At 46.6% G+C, this 25,890-nt stretch overlaps 2 protein-coding genes across 36 annotated transcripts in view; both read left to right on the forward strand.

Annotated features, from left to right (window-relative positions):
* Positions 1-2,561: 2,561 nt before the first annotated feature.
* On the forward strand, positions 2,562-8,196 carry LOC139799425 (dimethylaniline monooxygenase [N-oxide-forming] 4-like). 10 transcript variants are annotated; one of them, XM_071751455.1, is made up of 10 exons: positions 2,562-3,093; positions 3,134-3,238; positions 3,729-3,999; positions 4,303-4,491; positions 4,846-5,008; positions 5,556-5,701; positions 6,006-6,205; positions 6,404-6,768; positions 7,034-7,103; positions 7,719-8,196. In XM_071751455.1, exons 3-10 carry the CDS (start codon positions 3,868-3,870, stop codon positions 8,104-8,106), a joined length of 1,653 nt encoding a protein of 550 aa, XP_071607556.1. In that variant the 5' UTR covers positions 2,562-3,093; positions 3,134-3,238; positions 3,729-3,867; the 3' UTR covers positions 8,107-8,196. The 10 variants fall into 10 exon arrangements, with proteins under 10 accessions (XP_071607556.1, XP_071607555.1, XP_071607557.1 ...); XM_071751454.1 differs by having other exon boundaries at positions 2,562-3,072; XM_071751456.1 differs by having other exon boundaries at positions 2,562-3,052.
* Positions 8,197-9,318: 1,122 nt separating this feature from the next.
* The window catches only part of PRRC2C (proline rich coiled-coil 2C), a 60,851-nt gene continuing 44,279 nt past the window's right edge, over positions 9,319-25,890 (forward strand). For 25 of the 26 annotated variants that reach the window (XM_071751473.1, XM_071751478.1, XM_071751477.1 and 22 more), the window contains exons 1-3: positions 9,319-9,472; positions 23,036-23,203; positions 24,206-24,386. In XM_071751473.1, the coding sequence (XP_071607574.1) occupies positions 23,089-23,203; positions 24,206-24,386 (296 nt within the window). In that variant the 5' untranslated portion in view covers positions 9,319-9,472; positions 23,036-23,088. Of the gene's footprint in view, positions 9,473-16,781; positions 16,887-23,035; positions 23,204-24,205; positions 24,387-25,890 lie in introns of all 26 variants that reach the window. The other variant, XM_071751474.1, reaches the window with a different exon arrangement.

The raw sequence follows: 25,890 nt of genomic DNA on the forward strand, positions 1-25,890 counted from the left end.
AACCTGATCACCAGGACCACCTGGGAGCAGGGCACAGCTTGTGGGTGCAAACGTGAGCAAATCACCCAAGTTTAAAGGCATCTTGGCAGCAGGGATGTTGCTTTGGAAGAGGTGATATGGGGCAGGTATAAATTGTATCAATACCTAAATTAGCTCACAGATTCACCCTGTAAGTGACCAAATCCACCTTGGAGAGAGCAATCTGCAGGGCAAACAAGGTGTAGATCAGCAGCTGGGGCTGGGGCTGGGGCAGCTCTTTTGGGATGTTTTCCCTGGGGCGGTGGGAATTTAACATCCCCAAAGGGGCAGAGCCAGTGGGAATGGGAGTGGATGTGAAAACCAGGCTGCAGGGGAGGGTTCTGGGGGAGAGATGGGACGATGAAAAAGGAATCAGGATACAAAAAAGGAAAAGGATGACCTTGTGTGTGCCTGAGAGTCAGTTTATGCTGCAATGGGGGTGGCTGTGGCTGCCTGTGGGGTTTTGCCTGATGTTCACAGCAGCTTCTGGGTGCTTTAAGGATCCTCCCTGCAATCCAGGCAGGACCACTAGAAAATAGGACATGGGCAGGAATAAAAAACAATGAGAGAGAATCTATGCCTAAGAATGAATTCCAGAGATGCATGGAGATGGACTGGAGGTCTGCAGGACACCAGGTTCCAGGTTGGATGGTGGTGTAGGGGGAAAAGGTTTAGAGGAGAGACATTTTTGGGATAGATGCAATGAGATGTGTTATCCTGTTGCAACTGCTGTGATCAGGAAACTTCAGTGGTGAGGTTTTTGGCTGGTTTGTTCTTGTCTGGGAAGGTTGCTGAAGTTGAGGGCAAGTGATGTTCTCAGAACTCCTGCCTTCACCTGAAAGGAGGTTGGAGCCAGGGGGGGGTTGGGCTCTGCTCCCAGGCAGACATCAGTCAGACAAGAGGCCACGGGCTTGAGCTCTGCCAGGGCAGGGTTAGGTTGGATATTAGGAAGAAATTCTTTGCAGAGAGGGTGCTCAGGCATTGGGATGGGCTGCCCAGGGAGGGGGTGGATTCTCCATCCCTGGAGGTTTTTAAGAAGAGACTGAATGTGGCACTGAGTGCCATGGGCTGGGAACCACGGGGGGGGTGGATCAAGGGTTGGACTGGATGCTCTCAGAGCTCCTTTCCAACCCAAATGATTCTGTGATTCACTGAAAGGCTGTGGGTCAGAACAGCTTCCCACAGGGCAGCAGAAACAATTTTCTGGGCTGATGGGAGAATTAGGGAGGACAAAGAGCCACTGGGATATTTGTTCCCCCGCTGCAAATCTCTGGGGCGCTCCATCCATCAGCCCTGAACCTAATGGGAAGGATCCAGGCCCTGCAGCCCTTTCTGGGCAGAACTCCCCTTGCAAACAAAAAGTGGGGAAGAATGGTGTGGAAAAGCAAATGAAAAATGCATCTCTGGTCACTTTCAGGAAGAACAAGAGCCTGCCTGGGAGCTGCTCATCCAGAGTCAGTTGGGAGCGAGCGCGAGGTGACCGCTCTCGTGTGCTGCCCCACGTCCTGGAGCTCCAGCTGGGGCTTTATTGTCCCTGGACAACCTCGTGGGCTCCTCTTGGAGGTCTCTGCTTCTTGTTTCATGCTTGGGAGATGGGAGAACAATGCAGCTGCACATCAAAGAGCCGAGGGGAGCTCGGAGGGGTGCAGGAGGAGAAGCTGGGCCCGTGGTGCCTCTGGCATTTTGGGTTCATCCCCTGCTGCCAGCCGGGTCCCAGCTGCAGCTCTGTGGCTGTGGTGGCCCCAGCAGAGCTCAGAAGAGGCCCCAGCAAAGGAGGGGTGAAGGCTGCTCTGGGCCAGCATGGTGCTGGGCTGGTCCCAGGGTCGTGGCTGCCATCAAGGTGAGGAGCTGGGGATTATTCCCTTAGGGTGCACTCAGGGGGCTTCCACTTCCCATACGGTTCAACTTAGACATTAGGAAGAAATGTTAGACATTTAGAAGAATTTTTTTTTTTTTAATTTGAGGGTGGTGAGACTCTGTCCCAGGTTGCCCAGGGAAGCTGTGGCTGCCCCATCCCTGGCAGTGTCTCAGCCCGGGTTGGATGGGGCTTGGAGCACCCTGGGCTGTGGGAGGTGTCCCTGCCCATGGGGTTGGAACTGGTTGGAACTTTAAGGTCCCTCCCAACCTAAACTATTCCATGATCCTATGATCTAATCTGCCTTGTAAATTAAGAGCCAGACTGCTGATGAAGGGAACGAAGGGGAGAGTGTGGTGCCTCTTGGGGTTTCTCCCAGGTTAAGCCCCGTTTGCAGTCTGTGTGCCTGGCAGGGATGAGTGTGGCACTGATGGGTGCTGGGGTCCGTGGGCTGAGGGTCACCAAGAGCTGTCTGGATGAAGGGTTGGAGCCCACCTGCTTCGAGCAGAGCATGGACATCAGGGGGCTCTGGTGAGATGGCAGAACCTGTCCCCCCCTTTTCATGGCAGCTTTGTAGGCTTGAGAGGAGGTCTGGGGGGGCTGTGGTGGGTGCAGGGTGTGCTGCAGGCTGCTGCCTCTCTGTCTCCTGGTGTCCAGGGGAAGGACAGGGGAGTCCCAAGCCCAGACTGGGACTGTGCCACCCTGAGCATCCCACAAGCCCGGGAACTGCGAGAGCTTTTGGCGACCACCCAAACCGAGGCTGCTTTATGCCCCGTGTCCCCCACCCATGCCACCTGCTGGCGTGCCAGCGGAGGGAACGCGTTTTGCTCCTTTGCTGGAGGTGTTCAGTGAGGGAAGGGATGGACCGGGACAGCCCCAAGCTGCTCCTAGGGCAGAGGTGAGTTGCATCGCGGGAGTCCTTGCAAACGGAGTCTCCTCGGGCTGATTTTCTGCTGGCACAGTGGAGCAAAGCAGGGGGTAAAGGTCGGTGGGGCAAGAGCCACTGCGAGCTGCCCCGGACTTCAGCCGTTCCTTTAAATCTGCAGCTGGAGAGAGGTGAAAGGAAGTGAAGCTGCAGCCACCACCCGAACCCGACAGAGGTTGGGTTCTGCAGGATTTCCGAGCCAGCGCTCCGGGGTTCTGGTGTTTGGGTGCCGGGTTCTTGTGGTTGGGTGCCGGGTTCTGGTGTTGGGTGCCAGGTTCTCGTGGTTGGGTGCCGGGTTCTGGTCCTGGGTGCCGGGTTCTGGTCCTGGGTGCCAGGTTCTGGTCCTGAGTGCCAGCTCTGCACCCCCGCCGGTGAGAGGAGGGGGTGTGGGGGGGGCCCTCCGGAGTAAAAGCGTCCGGAGGCAGCGCTGGAGAACAGAAGTGAGTTTATGTCCTGGAAACGGGGGGTGTGTGAGGCCTGTGTGTCCTGCCCTCTTGCTGCAGATCTGGGAGTGGCTCAGGCTGGGTGGGAGCAATCTGGGTCTGGCTGGGGGGGTTGTGTGTGTGGTTTTGTGTCCCCCTCGCTTTTCACTCTGTGTCTGCAGCTTACTCCATCTCGTTGAGTCTTTTGAAAACCGAGTTAAAAAAAAGTTGTAAACGACCCTTTCTTTAGACTCTGCAGTAGGAGAGCTTGTCACCTAATCAAAGTTCAGGAGGGCCCTTTTATTTTTTACTTTTTTTTTCTTTTTTTTTTTTTTTTTTTTTTTTTTATTTCCAGCAACCTAAATCTCCTCTCTTCAAGTTTTAACCCATTTCCTCTTGTCCTCTCCCTATACACCCATGTAAAAACCCCTCTCCCAGCTTTCTTCTAGGCCCCTTTCAGAGACTGGAAGGTTGCTCTAAGGTTTCTCCAAGAACACCTCTCCTCCAGGTACACCTGCAGTGGGAGAAGACAAAGGGATGATGTTTTTTTCTGGGGATGGGAAGAAGAACCCCTCTGTCTGACTAATGCCTGGGCTATTTTCTTTCCAGCTGCTCCCGGGCCAGCCTGTTGCCTGCTGGGGGTCAGCATGGTGCAGCACGTGGCTGTTATTGGGGCTGGGGTGGGTGGCTTGGCCTCCATCAAGTGCTGTCTGGAGGAAGGGCTGGAGCCGACCTGCTTTGAGAGGAGCGAGGACATCGGGGGCCTCTGGCGCTACACGGTCAGTGGGCTCTGCCAGGCTGGGAGGGTTGGCTCTGGCTTTGTCCCTTCCCTTGGGTGCCCTGGGCTTGGAGCAAGGAGGAAAAGGTGCCAGTGACCTCTGGGATCATCCCTGTCCCAGGCACAAGGCTTGTCCCGACTCCAAAGTGGAGAAGGAGGTGGCAAGAGCAGGAGTCACGGTCACCAGGTGCTGGTCCTGGTTCATTCCTTGTACTGGAATGCAAGGAGGAAAAATATTCAGGCACTTTGAGGGGAGAAAGCCCTTCCCTGCACAGCTGCAAATGGCTCTGCTGGCTTCACACAGGACTCCGTGGAGAGTGCGAGGGTCAGTGTGTACCGCTCAGTCATCACCAACACCTCCAAGGAGATGTCCTGCTTCAGCGACTTCCCCTTCCCAGAGGATTTTCCCAATTACCTCCCCCACAGCCTCCTCCTGGAGTATTTTCGGATGTATGCCCAGCACTTTGACCTCCTACAGCACATACGCTTCAAGGTGAGTGGGGGTCCCAAACACCACGGGGAGGAGGAGCCATCAGTGGCTGCAGGTACCAGGGGATCCCCCCGGGGGGATGGGACATTGCTGGATGTGATCCCACAAGGACTCTGTGCCTTTGGCATCCTGAGTGCAGCCTTTTTGGCTCCATGTTTTAAATCAGGCTGCTCCAATGTGGGTTGACTGGTGCAGCTCCTCTCTCAGTGCCATCACCAGGGATTTCTATGGGATTTAAGAGCTTCAGAGGTGATGTGCAGCTCCATGGGGACCTAGCTTGCCCCCCTTTTGCAGGCAGGTCTTCTTTGAAATGCAGCACAGTCTCTGACTGCTGTTTTGTTGGACTTTTGCCACAAGACAACAGTTCTCAGTGTGAGGAAGCAGCCAGATTTTGCCACCTCAGGCCAGTGGGAGGTGGTCACCAAGGCTGATGGTGTCCAGGAGTCACACGTCTTCGATGCTGTCATGGTTTGCACTGGTCATTACCAGGAGCCCTACTTACCCCTGGCTTCTTTCCCAGGTAAGCTCTGCCTCAGCAGCAGGGTGGGCTGGGGCTGCCCCCCCAGTTTTTTCCCTAGCACCCATGGGTGCTACTTTTTCCTTTGCCTGCTCTGCAAAGCCCCTGTGCTTGGGCAGGTATGACCTTCATCCCATGGGAAAGGCTGTGGGCGTTGCTGGGCATGGGAAAGAGGCCTTGTGAAGGTGTAGCCAGGCTCTTGTGCAAGAATTGTGCAAGAGGGGGATCAGGCATTGGGATGGAGCACCCAGGGAAGTGGTGGAGTCACCGTCCCTAGAGGGGTTTAAGGAGAGGTTGGATGTGGCACTGAGTGGTGGGGTCAGGTCAGAGGCTGGAGCTGATGATCTCAGGGGTCTTTTCCAGCCTCAATGATTCTGTAATTTGCAAAGCAGGACCAAGATGAGGGAAGTACAGGAGGGGAGCAGCACCCAGCAAGCCAAGACCTCCCTGGGCTTCTTAGCTGCAAGGAGAGGCAAGAGAGGATCCAGGCACGAGGTTGGGGCAAGCGAAGAGATCTGGTGGTAGGAGATGCTCCCTGCTCTCTGCCTAGGGATAGAGACCCTCTTCAAAGGCCAGTACCTCCACAGCCAGGAATACAGAGATGTGGAGGCTTTCCGGGGAAAACGGGTCCTCGTGGTTGGCATTGGCAACACTGGTGGAGACCTCTCTGTGGAGCTGAGCCGTGTGGCTGCCAAGGTACAGCACAGCTCCTGGTGGCACTGAGCCTGGCAGCTCAGGAAGCTTTGCTCACAAGGTTTCCCAACAAGCAGCACTTCAAATGGAGGATTTGAAATTCCAGCAGAGTTCAGGCCACCTGAGGAACAGCCATTCAGCATTTGTGGGAAGGTGGCAGAAGCCACCCCAAGCTGTTTGGGTCACCCAGACACTGTCCTCCTTCCTTCCCTTGGGATGAACCTCTCAGCTCCCCGAGTGCAAGAGCTGGGATTTGCCATTCAGGTGGAAATTTTGCAGTGAGGCTGACACCTGCCTTCTCCCCCAGGTGTTCCTCAGTGCCAGGAGCAGCACCTGGGTGGTCAGCAGGCTCTCAGACCAAGGTTTCCCCATCGACATGGTCAACACCACTCGCTTCAACCACTTCCTGGACTGGCTCCTCCCAGCTGCCCTCACAAAGAGGATCAAGTTTCGGAAGTTCAATTCATGGTTTAACCATGCAAACTATGGCCTGGCTTCCACCAAAAGGTGTTTTTTTTTTTTTTTTTATTTTCTGACCATTCTGTTGGTCAGTCAGGGGGTTTTAATGGCATGAAATGCTCAGATTTTCATTTTGGGGGTTATTTGTGAAAGAGCATTTTCCTTGGAGTGAAAATGGTCACAAAAGATATTCTGTGTCCCTTGCAGGATACTAACATTTCTGTCCTTCTCTTTTCCACCTGCAAGCTCCAACTTTAGCTTAATCACCAATGAAGAGCTGCCCTTTTGCCTTCTCTCTGGGGCCGTCGTGTTGAAGCCGAGCGTGAAGGAGTTCACCGAAAGCTCTGCTCTTTTTGAAGATGGGACCACAGAAGAAAACATTGATGTGGTGCTCTTTGCCACAGGCTACAGCTTCTCCTTCCCCTTTCTCGAAGAGTCTGTCCGCAGCCTTTTCCATGACAACCATTCCCTCTATAAATGCATCTTCCCTCCCCAGCTGGAAAGGCCAACGCTGGCCATCATCGGCTTGATCCGCCTGACGGGCTCTGTGATGGTGGGAGCTGAAATGCAGGCTCGTTGGGTGACAGGAGCTTTTGCAGGTGGGAGACAGGGTGAGAAGGGATGGGGGGAGCTGCTGGATTGGGAGGTTTGGGGCTGCCTGAACTGCTGCCCACAGAACCCAGGGAATATTTTATCTCCTGCCACCGTGCCCATGGGAACCACGAGCATCAGTAGCACCTTTGTCTCTGGCCCTCAGCTGATGCTCCAGGCACTGTGCCCTAAACAGCAAGTGAAGTGGCTGGGAGCATGAGAAGGGGGTGACATTTTCAGCTTAGGGTGCTGCTTGGAGGTCTCTGGTTTCTCTCTTTTTCCCAGGCTGGAACAAGCTCCCTCCTGCCAGCACGATGATCGCGGATGTTTTGAAGAAGAAGCCTCCTGTCAAAAGGTTTGTCCTGCAGGGATGATAGCCTCAGGGAAAGGGACCCCTGGAGGGACCCTCCCAGGACACCCAACTAAAGTTCTTGAGAGTATTTATTCCTTCAGCACCTGTAGTGAGGTGGGAAAATGCTGATGTGGTTCCTTTGTGGCTGATGAACCAAGACACCAATGTCACGGGGTTCTGGAGCAGGTTGAGGGCAGGACCCAGGACCTGGAAGCCCCTCTGCCAGGTCTCAAAGTCCTGTCCTCATTCCCAGCATGTCAGGATGGAGGCTTGGTTTCCTCCAGACAAAGGGTGCCATCTCGTGGCTTCTCCCTCCCAAATCCAGGCAGCTCCAAGCACAGGGCCAGGCTTCATCCAGAACCCCCCTGGATCTGGGGGCTTCTGGCAGGAGGCAGTTTTTGGTGGCAGGTTTTGGCTGGTCAGGTGGAGTATTAGGGCTGGAATTTGTTTGTTGACATGGGAGCCAAAGTGTCCTGGGATTTTATGGGAGATCAGGATGTGTCCTCAGTCCCCTGCAATGTGGTGGCTCATCCAAGCCCAGAGCTTCTGATTTCTGTGATTTCTGGGGACTGAGGTGGGAGGGTGCTATTTGATTTTGTCTTTTACCTCCCACTGAAGGAATCCTGCCCAGAGGCAGAGCCTGAAGCTAAGTTTTATTGGCTACACAGATGACATTGCCTCGTGTGCTGGTGTGAAGCCCAGCATGCTGAGGCTGCTCCTGACAGACCCTGGCCTGGCCCTGGCCATCTTCTTTGGGCCCTGCACACCCTACCAGTACCGACTGGTGGGACGGGGCAAGTGGACTGGGGCCAGAGCTGCCATCCTGACTCAGTGGCAGAGGACACTGAAGCCCTTGAGAACCCGGGTGGTGGATGATTCCTCCAGCAGTCCTTCCAGCTGGCACTGGATGTGTCTCCTGGCCCTGCCAGCAGCTCTGGCACTGAGGTTCCTCCTGTCTAAACACCCCCGGTGTGGCTGGAGCCCCTGGGCAGGTCCCCAGCTCTAGAAGAAACCTGGTGAGACCCAGTCCTGAGTGGGCTGTGTGATGCTGTCACTGCCCATGAAGCCAGAAATAAACCTCACTGATTTGGTCTTCTTCCTTTGGTTTTATTAATGATTTATTATTGGAGGGGGTGTCACGTGGACCCAGAACCTCAAGTTGTGGAAGAAGGGAGAGCCCTGTCCTAAGAGCTAATACACAGGTGACAAGTCCCTGCCATTGCCTGCTCACCCTCAGCCTGGCAGAGACCCCCGAAGCCCACGGGGTGAGGCAGAGCCCCCCACCCACCCTCTGGTGCCTTCAGTGCTGCAGGGGGTGGCTGGAAGAGACAGGCAAGGAAAGGGAGGGGGTGATAAGCACTGGGCCCAGTCCTATTCAGCATCTTTCTGGCTGAGGGGGTTGAGTCTGTCCTCAGTAAATTCATGGGTGACACCAAACTGGGGGGGGAGTGTTGAGCTGCTGGAGGGTAGGAAGATGCTGCAGAGGGACCTGGCCAGGCTGGGTCAAGGGGCTGAGGCCAAGGGGCTGAAATTCAACAAGCCCAAGGGCAGGGGGTGTTTAGAGGAGGCTCAGGGGGACCTCATCACCCCCAAACCTGCAGGGAGGCTGCAGTCAAGGGGGGTCTGGGCTCTTCTCCCAGTCAATGGGGGACAGGAGGAGAGGACATGGCCTGGAGCTGCCCCAGGGGAGGTTTAGGTTGGATCTGAGGGGATCAGGCACAGGGATGGAGTGCCCAGGGAAGTGCTGGAGTCTCCATCCCTGGAGGGGTGTAAGGAGAGGTTGGATGTGGCACTGGGTGCCACCCATGCTGTGACCGATGTGCTGGGCTGAGCTCGTGGCCCTGATGGCCTCGGGGGGGCTTTTCAGCCCCGATGGTTCTGGGGTTTGGCTGCAAGCCCGGAGGGCACCTCCTTCCCCTGGGGCTGGGGATGCAGTCGCTTTCCCATGGGTCACTGTGTCCCCAGCCGTGTCTCACACTCACACAGACAGACACAGACAGACAGACAGACACGCACACTCACGCAGACAGACACAGACACACACAGACACACACTCACACCCACTCTCACGCGTGGGGATAAACACCCGGGGGGGGGGGGGTGTTGCGGTGCTTCCATCCCGGGCCGCCAGGGGGCGCTCCTCTGCGGCAGCGGCTGGAGGGGGCGGAGCTGGGGAGAGAGAGGGGGCTGCGCGCGCGCGGTGCGCGGTGACGTCAGACGTCGTTGGCGCCGGCTTGGCCGCCCGCCATCTTGGTCCCTGTGTGGAAGCGGCTGAGGCGCGGCGTGGCGCCGGGAGCGGCAGCGGCCTCGCCGAGTCCGGGAACCCCCAGCCCGGGGAGGCCGGAGCGCCGGCCCGCCCCGCTGCCCCACAGGTAACCCACCCGCTCCCTCCGCTCTTCCGCGGGGGCCTACCGAGAGGAACCGGCGCCGGGAAGAGCGGGCGGGCGAGCGAACGGCCTTGCGCCGCATGGCCCCGGGCGGGGGCGGCTTCCGCCCGGCCTGGCGGGCCCGGGGCCGGGGAACGGCTGCCCCCGGGGAACGGCTGCCCCCGGGGAACGGCTGCCCTCAGGGAACGGCTGTCCCGGGGAACGCGGTGCGGGTCAGGCCCGTGGCGGGAGGGCGGGCCGGGTCTCCCCGCGCCGCTGGGCCGCTCCGCATCGCCCCCCGGGGCCAGGGCCGCACCCCGCACCGGGCCTCGCCTGCGGGCGGCGGGAGGGGGCTGCTCTTGGGGCTCTGCTACTTTTTTTTTCTCCCTCTCTGCTTCCCTGACGTCCCCGTGCTTTTCCATCCACCCTCACGCTTTCTTTTTTTTTTTTTTAACCGGTCTCAGTTTTCTCTCGGGAGATTTCTCGAGAAACGCGCCGGCCCCTTTGGTGCGTTTGCGCTCACTTGGTGGCTGTGATTCTGCCTTCAGAAACGGGGGGGGAGGGGAATCTTTTCTTATGAGGTTCCGCAGAACCACGCAGGGCACGGCTCTTGGGTTTTCTGACTGAAATAAGCATCCCCAGCTCCTGAGGTGGGCAGCAAAAGGCAGCCTGGGGGTCGTTTGATGTAGGATTTAGGAAAGCACCGTTCGGGAAGTAACTGTTCCTCATCCGGATGGCAAGATTTGTAGGGGTGGAGGCAAGGAGTCAGGGGTGCTTTTATTGATAAAGGATTGGGATTGCATGGCTAGATGACACGGCTAAAATTCAGGCAGGCAGTCTGCAGTGGGCAGGATGGAATCCATCTCCTAGGGATGCAGGGACTGGAAATTTGGGAGCTAAATGTGGCCCATATAGTTGCAGGTTCAGGCCCTCTGAAGGGGGAAGGGGAGCATGGTAAGAGTGTGGTGCTGGGCATCAAATAGAACGTTTATTTTTTTCTGTTTTTTTCTTTTTTTGTGTGTTTTCTAAGGTTGTTCCTTTGTGAAAGGTCTTGAACTCTGTCACTGAGGAAAAACCATTTTTCCTTGTCCTTCTTTCATTCTTGGGATCAGATAATTACTCTACTAGAAATCTGCATTATTTCCAACAGAAGATTAGGTGCTCTTAATTTTTAATAGGTTGCTTTCTTCTGCAGTGAGGCATCAGGCCTACCCCTTGTCCAGTCTTAGGAGCTCTGCTCAGGCAAAGAGCTGCTTTTGAAGGAGGGAGGAAACAGGAGGTGATCTCATTTGTCCTCAGTGAGAAACAAAAGGATTGCCCTTTTATACTGACTGCTGGGAGCTGAGGGGCTGTCAGTTTTCTTTGAATTAAAAAAGTAGAGAATTTTTCTTTGAAATTAGTTTTTTGGCTGGTTTAGAACAATTCTGCCATAGTCTCCTTGGGACTAAGGAATCTGAAAGTTTTGGGAGTTCTTTGAATTTGGTGAATGCTCAGTAAAAAGGCAGTTTGTCAACCTCAGGAGTGAGAAATCTCACTGCTTTGGTGAGTGTGGCATAAACTGGCATAAACTCCTGCTTGTGTGTAAAGAGTGGGATTATGAACTCTGTGTCTCTCTTGTCCCCTATAAATCTGCCTTGGTAGAGATGTTTTCCCTTCATAAAGTGTTGCTTTGGTGAATAATAGCTTATAAGATATACATAAATCAAGACCCTATATATTTCTCTGAGTTTTGCTAATAAAAGTATTGTTTCTCTGCAGATCAGTAGCAATTTATACTTTTTTTTCTTTTAATATCATCTTGACTTTGTTCCAGGAATCCTGTTTTTTTTATTTTAAATGTTACCCTGATTGCTGCAGCCCTTGCTCACTGGTCCCTTCTTATGGTGTGCATCTTCTGTGCAGGTCCTGTTTCCCCACATCCTGAAGTCTGCTAGGGAAGGAGAATGGGGCCACAGTGAGGAAGGAAAAGATGCTGCAGTTGAGTAAAGAGCCCTCATGTGCCAATAAAGAGAAGAAATTGAAGCCAGAGCAGTGGGTGTGTTGTAGGGGGTTGACTTCAGCCAGGTGTCTGGACTGCTGAAAGTGGTAGCCCTTTAGTCTTGAATGTTTTCCAAGCTAAAGGGAGTGATGTGAAAGTAGGATGAGGGTGGAAAATATCTAAATCCCATATAAGGGTGTCATGGATAAGAGGCTTAAATGTGGATATAGAAAGAAAAAGGTAAAACGATTAAACCCTTGCATGGTGTGCACATGCAGAGGGATAAACCCCTGTGTTAGTATTGGAGAAAAAAAAAAACCTTTGCTTCTTGTAGAAGGAGCAGTGGGACATCTTCAGAGGGGATTTGCAGTAGTGAAGGATTTGAGGGACAGAAGAAACACCCTGAACACACAGCACCTTTCCACCAGTTGGGAATGGGATGTTAGGCTTGTAGTGACTGGACAGCCAGTGGTGTGTTACTGGTTGAACCAGTTGTTCATCTTCTGTAGCAAATTTTTTTCTTTGCTCAGCTTCATGCTCTCAGTTGTTGTGTTTGTGGGGTTTTTTTTTCAGGTCTGGGTTTATAAAAGCCAATAAAAACTTCTCATGGGTGATAGATAAGCAGGTGCAAAAAAAGGAAAGCTCAGGTTTGTGTGAGGAGGTAGGAGGAAATTATGTGTGTGGTGGTGAAATGAAAGCAAAGTGGACACAAGTCTTAAAAATGCATAAAGTAAAAGATTAAGCCCTAATAAAAATCTACTGAAGACAGCCTTTATGTCTGGGAAGAACAGGGAGCCCAAGAGCAGAAATAGCCTGTTTTTATTACAAATACCTCAGCCATTACATAACATTCTAACTCAATGCTAATGAACCAGTCTGCTGCAGATTGCAAACATGTATTAGAGGCTGGGTATCACTCACTGCTTGTGGGTTTATGTCTCTGACACTGCCTTGATAAAACAGTAAAATCCTAGCACAGAACCAATCAACCTTATATATCTTCAATCCAGACTGGGACTGTGATAAATTTTAGCTGATGTGGTTTTGAAAATAACAAATGTTGCACTTTCAGGGGCTTACAACACCAGAGACAGGAACTGCTGCCCTTTAGGTTCAGGCACATCCAGTGTGCAAGTAGTGCCTGAAGAAGTGAGGCATCATGCAGTGCCCAGTGACTCAGAGAAGAGGGGGCTCTTAAATATCTTTTAAAACCATGGTACAACCTATTCCTAAGCGAAATGGCAGCTTTACTCAGTTTTTGGTTGTTGGGATATAAGATATAGCTCAGAGGTACACAATGGTTTCTCCTAATAAAACTGAAGTGGCCAGGTGATCTGTGAGCAAACCTTTTCAGGCTGTCATCATCAAATCATTTGAACAGCTACAGCTTCTTCAAAATATTTTGTAAGCATATGCTCTTAATGTTCCTGTGTTTTGGTGTTTGTAAATTTGAAGGCTTAAACTGCATTTGCAGATTAATAGTTTTAAATGTTATTAGCAAAAGGAGCATTATTTATCTGATTTGAACCTTTAACTGAGGCAGAAGTGTAAAAAAAAAAAATCTTCATTTTATTTGAGGAGCCACTGAAGATATTAAAGTTCCTCAATAGCCATTTGGCAGATGCAAGTGAACTTCCATGGCAAATGGGTTCTGGACTGCTGAAAGGCAGATATGTAAAGCTGGGTATGCTGATAAGGCTTTTCTAATTTAGCTTCTCATATTTTGAATTTTTTTTTTAATAACATGTGATTCAGTCCAGTCTTAAGCAGAGAGCTGAAGCTGACCATGAAATGTAATTAACCAGAGTTGTCCAGAACAGTGTGGGTTTTGCAGCTGCATCTCTGACATGCTGAGCATTCTTTCAGTGGAGGAGATGATCTCTGTTCCAAGAAACTGGGGAGTCACAGGAGAAAACACATAACAGCAATCTGTAAGATAACAGGCAGCAGGTAAAAGAGGCTGTTTATGGACAGCTATGAGCTCTCCAAGCCTGGACCAGGACCAAGGAACAAATTCTACCACCCTTGTATGCACAGGAGTGAAGTTTTTTTATTGATGCTCTCAATGGTGCATTTGGCTCTCACTGTCCCAGTGGAAGTATCTGCAGAGCCTTAAAACCAACACACTGGAACATCTCTTAATACAGGGGAGAGATTAATGTTTGGGTTTGATGTACATGGATCAGGTTAGGGATATGGTAGGAGTTACAGGCAAGAGAGAATTTGGGTGTTGAGCAAGATGGGAAGTTGTGAAGGTGGTGGCAAGTAGCTGAAGTCCTTACATAACTGATTAACTGTTCTGAACATCTGCTTCATTGTGAGAAGGTTGTATCAAACCCTGTAGAAAATTGTTCATTCTATAGATTCCTACTGGTGGTGAGAGCAGTTCCATCTTCAGACCTTTAGTAGCAAAAGTACCTTGAGAAGCTGAGCAGAAAACAGGGAAAATAGCTAAAGAAGAGGGAATTCATTTTGGCACATCTGTTCTAAAGAGGAATGAAAATCCTTAAGGATGGAGCTCTGGGTTGGTTCTTGTGCCTTTCTAAAATACTCTGAAGGAGCTAATGAATAGAAGAGCTTCCACAAACATAATTTCAAATGTAACTGCTTTCTGAAGTCAGAAACCTTAGATGTAACTGTTCGACATTTAGGGGTTTTGGAAAACAGGTTTTGTGTAAAAACTTGTAGCTGCAGCTGAGGCCAGGGACATTCTAGAGCAGCAGAAAGGCACTATGTAAAGTGAAATTCACTGCTCAGAGTGAGTTGTGGGTTCTTGGGAAGAAACATAGTGTCATTTCCCTCTCAAGAAATGTTAAGTATTATTATGTTGGAAATGCAGGAAAACGGAAGTCTTGAAAAAGATTCTTCATGTTCCTCACAGCAAGGAACAGCTTTACATTTGTCTCTTGATCTCTCCAGCCCTCTTCCACTGTCCACTTCAACATGGAGTGGGTAGGGAGGGATGGAGAGATGCCACCAGTTTATTACACACTGATACAGTGCAAGGGGGTTTGCAGTAAGAGTATTAAAAGGAGAAAATGAAACCACTAGCAGAGAGATGGGGAATTTTAAATGGCTGTGGCTCATCTTTTGGGAATCTGGTCTATTTTTATGTACCTATTGATTATCTCTCATCAGCTTCCTTAAAGTGTTTTGCACCAAAAGCTGACCACTGAGTCAACTCTTGTTCAGCTCAGCTGTTTCTGGTAACTTATCCCAGACAGCCACCTGCAGAGCAACAGATCCTGACCACTCTTCAGCCTGAGGCTGATGTGCATCTGCAAGGGAACCACAGCTCACTGCTGCTCTGTGTGTTTTGAAATAAAAGAAAATCCAGTAATGTGTGGAGACTTCTTGCTCATACCTTTTTTTTTTTTTTTTTTTTTTTTTTTTTTGCTGTAGGGTACAGGCAGTTCTGTTCCCTTTATTCTTGGAAATGGATCCTCAACCAGTTTTTACCAGTTCTGATTATTCTGTCTGTGCAATCACCTAAATGTAACAAGTGCAGAGAAGTGGTGACCATTTTAGTATTTTCATCTGGGGAACATCTGCATGTCTGCAGTTGTCTGGCTTCTTTTGCAGCCCTGTTGTGGCCTTCCCTTTTACTCCCCTGTTCTCATTCTGGTGGAGCAGCTGCTCTTCAGGATGCCCCTGAGGAGGTGACAGTGGGTTTGCCACCAGTTCTGCCTTGCCAGGCTCCTGCTGGATGGTGTGATGCAACTGAGAGAGAAACAAAGTGGTACTTGTGACAGCATGCTAAGTGCTTCTGTAATTTTTCAAGGGACTTTTTGTGATGTTCAACACTTAGCAGATGCCTCTACAGAGAGCTGCTGTGGTCAGGTTAAACTGTCCTAAATTAATGCACAAGAAGCTTGGTGGAGAGTTGTAACTTTGCCAGTTATGAAAAAAAAATGCCATAGGTAAGACATTTCATTAGTTCTGTATTCAGAGAAGAGCTCTGCCTACCCACCTGTTTCAAATGCTGTATTTCAGTAGCAGGTACATGGCTTGTTTCTGCAAGAATTTGCCTGAATTTAATCCCTTATCTTTTCCTCAAAAAGGCAGCAATTCAGCTTGGAGGGCTTTGAAGTTTTCTCATTCTTCTAAGTAATGGAAATTTCTTTATTAAAGGCTTCTGTAGATTTTTGAAAATAAAAATCTCATTTGGCATCTGCAAGTTGAAAAGCTAATTGGGTGAAAGCACTTACATTGTTCTGGTCATAGAAGTAATGAGAACACATCTCATTATGATGCTCTTTTTAGTTGTATAGAAACTGTTCTCTTTTTTTGTTTCTTGTCATGGCTTCCTTCCAGCTCTTCAAGACTCCTGCCACAATTAAAATTTACAGTTTTAATAAGTTTTTTAACCAACAGGATGAAACTGGAAGATCAGAAATCTTGCAAAAAATTTGCTCTAATGCTTAGTGACAAATACTCATAAAGCAGTTGTCAGGCTAAAGAGTAAAACAGCCTTAAAAGTGAGCCCCAAAGAAGTTCTGAAGTGAATATGGTGTTTATTTGAAATGTATTTGGTAATCTTGAAAAACATCTAAATTATACTAATTTGTGTTTGAGGATTATCAGCACCCAGCAGGAAGAGCTGTGGTGTGTTAGTGCTTCTGACTTAGGTGTGGCATGCCCTGTCAATCTCTTTATGGGAATATCTTGAAAAATCTTTTCTGGCAAAGGAGCTGTTTAAATATCCTGACTAAAGAGTGAAAACCTTAATATAAAGATAGAGGAGTAGTAGTCTGAGCAGCTGCTCTTGCCTGCTGGGTAGAAGGGCAGGGGTTGGTTATTTGTTGGTCCTGAGCTCCCTTTAAGTCACCTGCTCCTCTGGTGCTGGTTACTAGGTGTCTGCACTCCAGCCATCATCCACTGCCTGTTGCCTGGGAGCAGCTGATGCTTTCTGAAATCTCATTTTGCTGGTGAGGTGCTGCCTTCTGGGAAATTCTGCTTGTATCTCAAAAATGGAGGAATCTACAGCTAGAAGTGTAATATAATTATAAAGCTAAAGCAGACAGAGGTACTGCAGCTTCTGCATATACAGTGGTTGAGAACTGAATAAAATTCCTAGGCAGATGCTTATTAATTCCAGGATTTTACTCATAAGCATAGCTGCATTTATGGTTTAGTGCTTCTTTACATCATCTCCTTCTTTCTTTGTAAAAGGCAAAAGTGTAAGAGCTGCTTTGGTGAACAGCTTTATGGAAAACATTGAATCCCAGGGTAACAGTAGTGCTTGTCCAAATATTAAACAGCTTTATAGGAATATGGACATGCAAAAAAAATTATCCTCAAATTAAATGAAATTCAAACTGTCCTGTCTTTTCCCAGAGTTCTTAACTAGCTCTACTGGCATCATTCTGCCTGTGAGGGAGGGCACCATAACCTCTCTGTTTCCTGAGGTCACTGAAGGAGAAGATTTCATAAACGGTACAGGTATCAGAAATAATTTTGGCTAAAAGAAACTGTGACACATGAAAATATCTAGTGCATTTTTGACAGCTTTCTTCCCAGTGTGAATTTATCCTGTCTTAGGCTTTTTGATCCCTCCTTATGTGGGCACATTCAAAAGACATGCTGGACATGATTGATCTTATGGATCAAGCTTCTTTTTGCAGGGCTGTTCCACAGGAATGTGATTTCTTTGCATGATAAGTGAAATACTGATGCACATATAGTGAAAAATATATTCAAATCTGTGGGTAGAGACAGATTTGATGTTTGCATGGTTGCTGTCCTTTTATCTGTGTGTTTTGACTCCAGCCAGCTGCTCTGAACTAATTTTCCTTATTATTCTCAAGAATGCACTGGGGAAAAAATGACAAGAACTGTCAGATTATTTTAGTCCATGCAAGTATGTTTGTGCTGCAGGATGTGTCCTGAAATTTAATTTTAAGTGTTAGTTACTGCTGTTAGTGCCATGTTAGTCTTGAGAGACTTGTAATAAAAGTTCCCTGAGATGTCTGTGCTTTATTACTAGTTGTCCCACTGGAAGGCCATGTTCTAGTGTTCCTCACAGAAGGCAATTCAACAAACTGCTTTCCAGTCTTTCTGAGGCAACAAAAGATTGGGTTTTTTTTTCTCCTGTGTAGATTGCTAGGTTAAGCTCACATATGCTCTGTGGTAAAGTTAGTTTCTGATTAGACTTTTTGTGGATGGCTAATTTGGATTGTTTCTCATTGCTTAGCTTAGGAGCCCTGTTTAGACTGTTGTTAGGTGTCTTCAGACTGATACAGACATATTTGTGGATGCTCATTTCTGGAATCCACAGGCTGCACTTGGAAAAGATGCATCTCTGGGATGTTGTCCTGAAATGGCTTTCTCCCATCATGATCTCTTTTCCACCTGATGTTTCTAGAGTTTTTTTGGTAGTGTTTTGGAAAGACTCAAGCTGTAATGAGGAGTAATTTGAAGAATGATAGAACAAGCAAAGCCTGTTTGCATGAGACTCTGTGTCTCATGACAGAGTGCTTTGGTTTTGAGCAGCAAAGCTCATTTTGATTTTCTGTTTGGTGGCCATTAACAGTGCTCCTCTATAGAGTGTCTTCTGCCTCTGGCACTGGCCTGTGCTATAGTTTTTCCTTTGAGGTGATGGGTGTAGAAGAGGTGAAGATTACAAGCATTCTCTTGTCCTAATTGGCCTACTTTCACAGATTTATAGAATCAGTGTAATTTTTACATTGTGGACTCTCTTTCAAGCTCTGCTGAAAACCAGTGAGCCCAGAATCTAGAGATGAGGAAGAAAACCAGGAGTGTAAACATGCATTAATCTGTCTTTTAAGCAAGTAAAACCTAGATCTTGGTCAAGAATGAGTTGTAGTGTGGCCTACCCAGAGCTCTTTGAGAGAGCCTTTGTTCTTGCAGGTCATAGAATCATGTCTGGGGTACATAAAATAAAAAGTCACATGTCCCCAAAACCTTTCCTGTAATTTCTGACCTGCTGGGCAGCAGCCTGCTTGACAGTGAACACTGCTGCAAATTCATCTTGAGAAGTGAGGGAAGTCCTGACCTTGGAGGCTTTTTTATTAGACACTGGATTTGACAGAGACTTTTGCTACTCAGGTGTTACTGGAGGCTTTTGAGACTTGTTTCCACATCATGCTGACTGGTGCTGAACCTATTAAGGATTCTTAATAGTGGAATAAATGGCCCAAAATTAAGGTATTTTCTGAAGTAAAGATTTGGCCTGAAAACCTCAGTCCTGGAATGATTTTTGAGCACTAGAAAGTTGTAGATCTGTCATCAGGAGAGCATGTTAGTGTGCATTGTGTATAAACATGTCCATGTCAGAGGGAGAAAGTAAAAATGTTTAATTGCAGTTCCATTTGTTGTTTGTGTGTAGCCTTTTCTCCATGAAGCCATATATTAAATAATTACACAGTATTTTTGAGTGTTTAAAATAACAGGGTTTCTTGATGATAGGTTACAAATAAAGCATGAAGAATGTTTTTTGGAGTTCCAAGTCCATTGATCCCAGTATCCTATGTTTTCTCTGTTTCAGACTCTTTTTTCTGAAGATCACACAGGTTTGAGGGTTTTTTCCCAGAATTTATTATCTAGCTTCAAATTATGCTTAGGTTATAGAGTCAGGAGGCAACTTGAGTGATGTTCCCAGAATCTAAATGTGCCAGGCTTACATATGCAATGAAACCTTTCCTTTCTGTCTGAATTTTTTAATGCTACATTATTGATCTGGTTTTGAGCATGGAGTTGAGGGGCTGAAAATTCTCTTTTGAAATTGATAACACTGAATTAGATACCATCTGCCTCTAACATCAATTGAGCATGGGGCAAAAAAAGCTTCATTTTTTCCATTTGTATTATTTAGTTCCAAAACTTAGCAGAGCCATGTTTGTCAGTGTGCCAGAAACAAAGCTATTCTAAGACAAGTAGATTTATGGCTGGGTGCAAGTGGCAATTTTTTAAGTTTTTTGCTTCTTAACCACTTTTCTTTAGTGTGCTTAGGGTGTGAAAAGTCTGGATTTGTTTCTTGTTTTCTGTTTTGAGAGGTGTTAATATGTCCCAATGCTGAATAAACTTCCCTGCAATGTTTTTATGATGCTTCCCACTTCACAGACAGGCATTTCAGGTACCAGGAGTTGTAGGAAGTCTGGTTTGGTTGGTTGTAGGAAATCTTCAGCAGCTTTGAGTCTTGAATTATGTGCTTTGCCATGAGTTGTTCCAGTTCAGCCTTCTCCCAGTTTAGCCAAAATACAGCCCTTGGAGTGGAGATGGCAGGAACTACATATCCTGGCTGTGCTGAATAGGGAATGTGGGAATGATGCTAATGTTTACTCAATGCTTTTAAGACTTTAGAGTCATGGGAAGCCTGTGTATGGATTACCTGTCCTAACTTACTGTGTGCTGGTAGCCTAAATAAACATGGGATTAAAGAACATAGGGCTGCATGAAAGATAACAATATTTCTGAAGAGATCTCTTGACAGGTTAAGCTTGTGTAGAAAAGGTCTTGGAGCAGGATACAGCTCAAAATTGTATTTATCACTCAAAACTATGCCACTGTCTCTCTGAAACTCTTTCTGGATGGCACTGGGTGCTTGTTTAATGTGTGACCTGGCAGGTGTGTTTGTAGAGGGGCCAGATGGACTCTTCAAAGGGAGGATTTGTCATCCCTGGCTTGACTGCCTGGTCTAAAGTCTAATTTTGCAAGTACGTCTTATTTGGCTACCAGTATCAGGTCTAAACTTAGTGAAATGTGAAGGCAGTGACTGGGCTGGTTTAAAAGGGCACTGTTAGCAGCACTTGAGTTGTTTTCTACAAGTCAGATTACTGAGCAATGGGCAGTTTTAACCAATTTAAATACTCTGTTTCTTCATAGTGTAACTTGAGAAGAACTTGTCAGGCTGTGACTTTTAATACTCTAAAAGGCATAAAGCTCAGCTGTAATTAACAGACCAATTTTTGTAAATTTTACATCAAAAAGCATTACTGGGGAACACGATCAGCATGTCCTCTTCTCTTAAACTATCAAATGTTCTGCTTGGATTTGTCCAAGTATGTATTCTGCCTTTCTTTTAAAAGTAGAGAGTTATGATCAAGATTTTCCATGTTTAATGTCTATCAGAGCTACAGGCTTTGGAAAGTATGACAAAAACTTAATATTATGTTAAACTCTCCTCAAATCATCTTCTGCTCTGCCTGCATCTGGTAGGGCTTCACTGCTTTGGTGAGCTGAGGGGGGATTAAGTCATCTGTGTGGTGTGTTTTTGGGTTTTTTTGCCAACTTCTTAATTATTTGTCATTGTGAAGCTACTTTTAAAAATTTGAGGCTGGGGTGAGGCTTGGGCTGAACAACAAAGCAGAGTTTGTGTGTGTTCTCATTTCAGAGTGCGTGCGAGCCCAGCAAAGTATCAGGTAATTATAGTGTGTTCCTTGATAGGATTATATGCACACCTGAAAGCTTCTTTGCCACCCACCTGCTCCCAGGAACTCACTGCCCAGTACCACTCCACTGCTGCTCCAGTATGAATGGGGACCTCTCTTCATAAGTAGTCCTGGGAGCAGAGAACTGAAGGGAAAGAATCTGCCAGGTTGTTCACAAACGTTTTACTGAAGACCTTGTGATAAACGGAGTATCCTCATAGAAGAAGAGACTGATGCAGGGCCTAAGATCTGCTTTAGACTCCAGCTTGATGAACTAGTCTGCCTGGTTCCAGCCTAACTGAAAGTTTCATGGCCATGAATAATAATAATGGCAAATCTTGGCATGTTGTTGAATTGCAAATAAGTGTTGGGACTGTGGGGAGCAGGGAATGGTTGCTTGAAATCTGCTTGACTGACAGCTCTGAAGATAAGCTTGTCTAAATTCATATATCAGGCTGGTTTGGGTTTTTTGTTTCCTGTGTCTGTAATGATGTTTGAGTAGGGAGCTGTGTGTCTTCAGTGAAAGCTTGTAGCCTCCATATGCTTTTTTTTTTTTCTGATAGAGTAGGGATGGCTTAACAGCCATATCCAAGGTCTGTGTTCTGCTTACGTGGTCTGCATGGATTCAGCCTCCTTTCATCCTGTATTTTGTGGGTTTTGGATGACATGAGGAATGGCTGTTGGTGTAGCATATGCTCTTGCAATAGCCAAATGCTGACTAATTTGGAAAAAAAACCTGTGAGATGCTTTCTCCTTGGGAGATGAGAGAACATATTTCTTAGCTGTGGATGTGTCCCTGTATGAAGCTGAAAACTGTCCCCTTTGCACAGTCTGCAGAGTTTGGAAGGGAAGAGAATCTGCCAAATCCTCCTGAAGCTGGACCATCCCAAAGTTATTTGGCATCTTAAAGCCACAGTTGACAGCACTGAGTAATATAAATATTAAAAAAATATATAAATTATATATATATAAATATATATATAAAATATAAACCAAGGTAGAAGGCAGAAGAGGATGGGAATGTTATAATTCCTACATAAATTAACCTTTCCTTTTGACACTGCTTAATGCTTGTCATGACCAAGCAAGTGCTTTATTTTTTGGACTGCTTGTCCATGCAGATTCTTCATAACATGAGTGCCTTGCACATAAATCCCAAGTTCCTTTTGAAAGTTTTCCAAGGCTCTGAGATGGACCATGCAGTTTGCTGATCTCTGAAGGGTTTCAGCAGGTTGTACAGCTCTTGCCTTGCTTATTGCTGCCTGCTCTTAGAAGGAAACTCAAGAGTGTTCAAGTGTAGGTAACTAATATGGGATTTATCTAGAAATATATTAAAAAATTGTTATGGCAAGGAAGGTGGCAAGCGTTTTGTGTGTTGTTAAGATAAATCAATTATATAATGTTCTGTTCAAGTGAGTGCTCAGCTTGTGTTCCTGCCTGATGACTGTCAAGTTTCTTATAAGAATTCTGGTTGAAATATCAGTGATAATTGCTTCTCTTTTCAAGGCTTGCTGTTCTGAGGGAAGGAGAGAGAAGAGGGATGACCTGCTCTTAACAGCTCTGTAATTTCCTGCTTGGGGAAGAATAATGTAACTCTTGCTTTAAGGACATCTTCACCCTCCCTGTCTTGAACATACTGTGCTCCTACTTTTGATAAAGAAAACTTCTGATTCAGTGTATTGAATTTCTCTAGCTGAGTTCATGGAGGTTTCAGCTGAGGGGGGAAACAACAGATAAACAAAACCAAAGCAAAACAAACAAACAAAAACCCCCAACCAACCAAACCAAAAAAAAACCCCCACAACAAATTCCAGCCATACCCTACCACAGTTAAACATCTCAGAGCTTGGCTGCAGGAATGGGTGAAGTCACTGAGCCTCCCCAGTGGGGAGCTGGCTGCTGCTGGAAACTTTGTATGCTTGCTTTTTCATCTGTGTGTGAGATCATGGACAATATTTACCACTTTTTTAATGTTTGTTGTTGGTTAAATGATGACCCTCCCCATACTGTGAAGTGCAAATTGTGGAGATGAAAATACTTAAAAAGTTACATAAGGCTTGGGCTTTCTGACTTCAGTTCAGTGACATATGCAGTATGCTCCAGTGAGACAATACTGAGTGTTAAATGTGCTGTCCAGTTTGGTTTATGGGCCCTGATGTAAGGGTTGTATTCTGATTGTTTGCTTTTTCTGGTGTTTTTCAGGCAGATTTTGAGAGGTGAGCAGGAGGTACCAGACTCGATGAGTTTCCATCGCGATGTCGGAAAAGTCAGGCCAGAGTACAAAAGCAAAGGATGGAAAAACAAAGTATGCAACACTCAGTCTGTTTAATACTTACAAGGGAAAGTCACTGGAAACTCAGAAAACCACAGGTGAGTGAACTGGCTCAAGTTTTGCATTCTGTTTCATCATTACTGTGGTACTAATTAAGAGGGCAAAGTATAGGAGCACTTCACCACAGCAAGATTATTTAGGCTGCTTGGTACAGCAGTCAAGTGGGAGAATTCTGGGAAGCAATCTTGATTACACTTTGTGGTAAGCTGGAAGCAAGAGTATTAGTTCAGGGAGACAACATTTACAGGTAGATAAAACCTGTAAATAAATAAATAAACCTGTAAATAAATAAACCTGTAAATAAAAACGATTTTATGGCTGCAGACTCCATTTATTGTCAGCATATGAGGTGCCATTTCCCAGCTGTGCTTTTTCCTTATTTCAGGAAATGTTTGTTACTGGAGGTGTTTGATTAAAAAGAAGGCAATGCTCACTTTCACACCAGGTGCTTTGTTTTGCAGACAAACACAGGGTGAAACTTACACTGACCTTTCAAATAAGGCCTCCTTTTTCATGCTTGATTTGATTGAGAAGTTGGTAGGTGAATGGGTGGAATGCCTCTTGTGGTGCATTAGCTTCATATTGCTTTTTCATACTTGTGGTCTGGAGTAAATGGGGTTTGTAGGAATGTTTTTGCAAGAGCAGCATCTGCCAGCTGAAATGGACTGGTCCTACGTGGGTATTCCTGGGCTCATTAAAGAATATTAACGCCAAAAGGATAAAGAAAATTATGTTTGACAACATGTTAAAGGATATTAAGACATCAGCATACATTTTAAATGGCTCCTGTAGCTTTCTGTTAATGAGATTTGGATATAAAGGTAGGCTAACCATAGTGACTCACTGAAAAAAGTCCAAGTACTCCAGTTTTTCCAAAACAAGTACTTCTAATTAGCTTTTATTAAAAAATTTTTTTTTTTAATTCTTTTAGTCAAAGTTTTGAGTTTCTTGCAAGACATTTTCACTGGTTTATCCAGCTTTACATGAACACTACCTACCACCCAGCATTGTAAACTTGAATTTTCTGGTTTGGCCTTCAGTCGCAGCACGCCATGGATTACAGAGTCTTGGAAAAGTTGCAATTTCCAGGAGGATGCCTCCTCCAGCAAACCTCCCCAGCCTCAAAGCAGAGAACAAAGGCAATGACCCTAATGTGAACATTGTGCCTAAAGATGGCTCAGGATGGGCTTCAAAACAAGAACAGCAGCACGAAGAAGAGAAGTAAGTGACTGATGAGATCTCTCTCCTTTGGCTGGGCCATTCCTTGAGTTTTCCAAAACTAGGGATGGTCAGGGCCCAGCACCACTGTTAAATTTTGTGAGGAAGAATCTTGCTGTTAGGGAAATAATTCAAAACAAACCAAAACCACAGGCTTAGCTGCCCCCAGACTTAATTTGAATGCAGGATGCTTATATATTCTGTGTTAGGGGATGACTGTTTCCTTTAGCTATATGATGTGGCACTACTAAAGGCAGTACTACAGCATGGTTTTGGTAACATCAATATGATCAGCTTTAAATTACCTTAAAACACTAGGAGGAACCCTTAGCTACACAGCAGCTGAATGTTAGAATAACTTGCAATTTTAATTTATTTAATTGAGTGTGATTGTTCTGATGTACAGCAGAGAAAGCTCAGAAATTCTCAGAATACATTTATTTCAATCTCTTATTTATTTTCCTAATGGTTCTAAACATTTGCACCTTATTTTTTTTATTTTGTTGTATGACTATGCCATAAATTCTACAGACTTTAAAAGAATGTTCTATGTTGAACTTGATACTATTTCAAACTCCCCCAAGATGAGATACAAACAAGACAGAGGTGATGGTGATGTTGTTGCATTGCTCTGTACTGTGTGCAGTATAATTTCCCATACTTGGTTTTATCTGCCAAGTATTTTAAAGCAAATTTTTTTGCCATGTAAGCTTAAAATAGGACATGATCCACAATACAGAAGTAGAAGTGATTTTTAAGTGTTTTTTCTCTGACGTAGGAATTGTTCTACAACCCACTTGAAGATAAAGGCACAGATTGTATGTCACTAGCACTTAGGAAAGCAAAACTTGAATTTTCTTCCCCTTCTTGCTGTCCCTTTATCTCTCCTGCTTACTTTCCTCCACTTAAATGTCAGTTTTTGACATCTCTCTGAAAAGCCATCAGTCTTCAGGAGTGTAGTGTTGTGGTTCCCTTTTTATTTTAGCTTTATGAAACTACTAATTTACAATTTTCTGCCCAGTGCTTTGGATGATATTTTAACATCTTCCTGTACTTCAAGTTCACTTACACTTTGTCAATTGAAATCTGAGCCAGCAGCTTGTTTGACCAAACCATGCTTTGTTAGTGGAATATTCCAGTAGTTGGATGTTGTGCTTAAATATAAATAAATAACTGTCCCATCTGCAACTGGATGGTGTTTGCCTTTGCATTTGCATGTGCATTATTCTGATAAAGGCCTCAAAGAGCATATGTAATTAAAGCTAGTGGGGAGCAGAGATTTGTTCCCAGTTATTTTTTTCCCAGTTGCATCCAGCTCTTCCTGTGATTAACTGGTGTGTTTCCTCCCAGAGGTGATTTATTGGTTTTGATAGTTGCTTCTACATCATTTCTGAGGCTGCTGTGCAGTGCTTGGAGCTGCTCATTGCAGAACCCAAATGGAAATGACTTCTCAGTGGCAGCCCTCTAGAAATTTTGGGGTTACCTTGGAATCTGTTTAAGACATTTA

The sequence above is a fragment of the Heliangelus exortis genome, chromosome 8, assembly GCF_036169615.1.
Source record: "Heliangelus exortis chromosome 8, bHelExo1.hap1, whole genome shotgun sequence".
NCBI classification, from domain to species: Eukaryota; Metazoa; Chordata; class Aves; order Apodiformes; family Trochilidae; genus Heliangelus; species Heliangelus exortis.